Consider the following 3,839-nt stretch of genomic DNA (forward strand, 5'->3'; position numbering starts at 1 on the left):
GTGTGGGGGCAGCACTCGGGAGCCACCAGCCCTTGGCAGGTCCGAGCAGGAGCTGTGTCCCTTCTCCAAGCACTGCAAGGCAGGGAGGTGTGGGCTGGCAGCTTGGGCAGGTCTGGAGCAGAGGCCCCTGTGAGGCTGGAGACCCACCTGGAGCGCTACTGCACCTCCGTGCTCAAGGACCTGCATCCCAGAAAGGATGGCAGGACCCAAGTCTGCTGCTCTGAGCCCTCGGAGCTAGCAGCTTCACTGAGCACAAGGACTGAAAAGAAAAATATTCAGAATTTTTGCCTCAAATTAACTTGGATTTGCTTTTATTGCTTTACTGTCTGGGATGAACATGTTTCATGGATCCTGAGTTTAAATTAGGGCTGGAGGCAAAAGTCCTGCTTCAGCCGTGGGACCCAGAACAAGGCAAAGAAGAAACATTTACACTGGGAGAAGGGGAGGTGATTTTAATCTGAATGCAGTTTGCACCTAGAAAGCCAACTGTTACCTTGTAGATACAAAGAAAAACTAACACTGCGCTTTAAATAATGTACATTTCCAAGATGCCCAGCTGTTAACCATTAACCCTGTAGCAGGTTGAAGCATAGAGACAGATGTTCCAAAAGCGGTTTTATTTTCTGAAACAAAGAGAATGAAGCTATGCATTAGACAAATTAAGAAGAAATGCAAATATTTACACCCAGTTGAAACAAGATGCTGGAAAAACAGGCGTGATAAAATTGCTGCAATTAAATGTAATTTAATTTGTAATTCTGAAAGCACGCTTCTTCCAAAGGCAGCCTTTGAGTTTTCCTTATGGAGTGTACTGTTGTGATGTATGGATTTTCCTGGCTTCTTATGGCATTTTAATCAACAGCCCAATGATGTGATAATATTCCTAAAGCAGAAAAATAAGTGACGTTTGTTTAGACATAATTAATGAAATATTTATGTTGCATGAGGCTGTGTGATAAAGCCCTGTTCTCTTAGTCCATTTGCTTCTGATTACATTTGTGATTTTTTTATATGACCAGACATTCTGACGCCAACTATTTTACACTGAGCAGATGTCATGTAGTAAAAATGGGTGCCAGATGCTACAAGCCACATAAGGGTAATTTGTTTAAGAGCTGGCTCAGACTTTGTGCATTCAATTACACTGTATAGTGAGCCTTATACAATCATTTGGGTAATATGGCTAACTTCAGATATACATTTTAATGAATGTTGAGTGCATTCAGAACAACGTGCTACATGCAGAGTGCTCAAGGAATTAATTTATTTGTTTGTAGTACCTAGAAAAAAAATAAATATATAGCCAGACATTTTTTGACAGGGATCAAAAATTTAATTAGTGCTGTCAGCTGAATTTCCAAATTGCTCTAGGTGCTGCTGATTAGAACTCAGGGCAGGTGCAAAGTGTCTAAGTTAAAGAACAGTATTCTTTGCTTCACTGACAATTTTGTTCCTGCATTTTAGGATATGAACACCTATCTGTCAGAAACCAAGCTACTGAGTATTCTACTTCATCCTCCGATGAGGAATTTGAATCCAAGCCTTCATTAACACACAAGGTAATCTTGACTTGGAAACAGAAAGGTATTTCCTTAGCTGGGCTGTATTTAGAATTCATCATATGATTCCGATCTAAAACACGCAGCGATTCCTCAAAGTGGGGATCGGAACGCTGGAGGTTACATGTCACGGAGAGAAAATACATTAAGACAGATGAACATCAACATTTCTTTTACCTCTTTGGATCTTTAATTCCCCCAGGTTACAGCAGCGCTGACAGAGGAGGTCTTAATTTGACAAACAGACATGTTTCACTGAAATCACTTTGAAGCTTCATTCTTAAGTGGCCTTAATACGTAGCCCAACAAGCAAACTATTGAAAAAATTAGACCAAACAGATGCAGATTTCCTTTGGGGGAATACAGATTCATTTGAGAAGTGCTGCAGGCAGGTTGCCTGGAAAACACTCTGTTTATCCTAATCAGCACAAGTGTGTGAGCCACAAAATCACACTCAGGCCCTGTACCCTGAAAGAGCTGACTGCAGGAGTGGGAGCCAGGGGCTACAGCACCCTGAACCCTCCATACCCAGCTCTGACGTGAGGAAACACAGCTTTTTTGTCTGAATAGCTCATCGGAACTGTGTTTCTCTCTTTCCTGTGGAGAATATCAGTAAGCGGAGTTAACAGTATGAGGTGGCCTTTTGATTTGTTGCCTTTGGGGGCGGGAGGAATAGGAAGGAAAGCAAAGTACTGAAAAACACTGAAAAATACGAAAGCTAAGTGGGACTTTGAATGGAAACAGAGGAACCAAAACACAGCAATGTGTAGCAGCACTTGTCACCAGTGGCCCTGTGTCAGGATGCACTGAGATGTCAGGATTCTTCATTCATCTTTCCTGTTACAGGAAAGCCAATCTATAGTATGATAATGTTATGGTGAATTAAATAAGGTTTAAATAAAATAGAGAAAAGAAGGGAGGCATGAGAGCAAACTGGATAAAAGCAACCCCCAGCAGTTCAGGCAGTCACAGGGAGGGCAGGACCAGGCAGGGAGAAGGCAGAGCTCCAGGGGAGCTGCCAGAAATGGGGAGAAGGATCAGCTGTTGCACATGGGCATTAGCAGTGATTCAGTTCTGATGCACATTCCCCACTCAGTGTGTTTCTTTCAGCTGCCTCCTACCCATCCCTTTTCATGCCAGTTCTGGCTGCTATTTTGCCAGTACCACCACTGGTATCTGGCAAAACTTGGTGGGAAAAATTTTAGTGACTTCCTGGCTGGTTAATTTTTTAATTGTCTGGCCTATGGTGCTCATGTATGCTGTCTCCTGAAAAATGGGAACACCACAGCCTTGAAGCACATCAGGATAGCTTAGGTTAAAGGCAAGCTGGAGCAATGGCAGGTGATTCCCTGACCAGCCTTGCAGTATGTGCTGTCCTGCTCTCCTGGCAGCAGCAGCAAGTGCCCTGGGGAAAAGCAAAAATCTCTGTAATGCAGCACAGAAATAGCACTGGGCAAGGTTTCACAGGGCTTCAGGTACTGTCCCATGATGTAAATTTTACTACTTTATAGCTATAGCAATGGAAATGGGTTGAGTTTCCTTAAACTGGTGCTTTCCCCAGCCTGTGCATGGCCATGTGCAGTGGGATGCTATATACAGTCAGCTTTGTCATTTGGACACTTTTTATTGACACACTTCCCACTCACTTATGGTTGCATTAAGAGCTTGTAGGGATTTAAAGCCAACATAGCAAATGCATGTAAATGTTCCTGCAGGAATGTTTCCCTTTTGCCCCGAGCACCCTGCAGTAGCTCACCCTGCTTTGGGCAGGGGATCGGGGCAGACCTAACCTCAGCGGCTCCGTGATTCTGGGGGAGGCTGGAGGAAAGCTGCAATAGCATACTTCTGCTTTGATTGCCTTTTTCTTTCTCTCTGTGTCTTTTGTAGGCAAAAAGGGCTCTCAGAAGGAGAAGGAAGCTGGAGAAGGAGACAAAGCAGTTGATTAAACAAGAGGAGCTGAAGAGGCTTCACAAAGCACAGGTGAAAATGTAGCTCGCAGATGTCCCCTTTGTCTCCCAAGAGTGACTCGTGAGGATGGGGGTATCCAAAATGGGCTCTGCATCTCCCCTCAGTCCTCACTGTGGCTCACTGCCTTCTGTGCTGAAATCCCCCCAACCACCAGGAGCAGGAAAGTGCGTGTGGCAGGGCCCTGCATCTCTCTGAGTGACAAATCCATGTCAGTCCCTGGAGATCATCATAATTATCATCATAATTTTGTAATTGTGGATGAAGAACAAGAGGGAATAGTGACTGGCAATAAGAATACACTGAAGAGGGAAA

General features: G+C 44.1%; 1 protein-coding gene across 3 annotated transcripts in view; it reads left to right on the forward strand.

Moving 5' to 3' along the window:
* MICAL2 (microtubule associated monooxygenase, calponin and LIM domain containing 2) overlaps positions 1-3,839 on the forward strand; it is a 107,682-nt gene that overhangs the window by 93,769 nt on the left and 10,074 nt on the right. For all 3 annotated transcript variants that reach the window (XM_017726308.1, XM_017726309.1, XM_017726310.1), the window contains 2 exons: positions 1,465-1,559; positions 3,447-3,539. In XM_017726308.1, coding sequence (XP_017581797.1) covers positions 1,465-1,559; positions 3,447-3,539 — 188 coding nt within the window. The remainder of the gene's footprint in view (positions 1-1,464; positions 1,560-3,446; positions 3,540-3,839) is intronic.

This window comes from Corvus brachyrhynchos, unplaced genomic scaffold, assembly GCF_000691975.1.
Source record: "Corvus brachyrhynchos isolate BGI_N302 unplaced genomic scaffold, ASM69197v1 scaffold281, whole genome shotgun sequence".
Classification (NCBI taxonomy): domain Eukaryota; kingdom Metazoa; phylum Chordata; class Aves; order Passeriformes; family Corvidae; genus Corvus; species Corvus brachyrhynchos.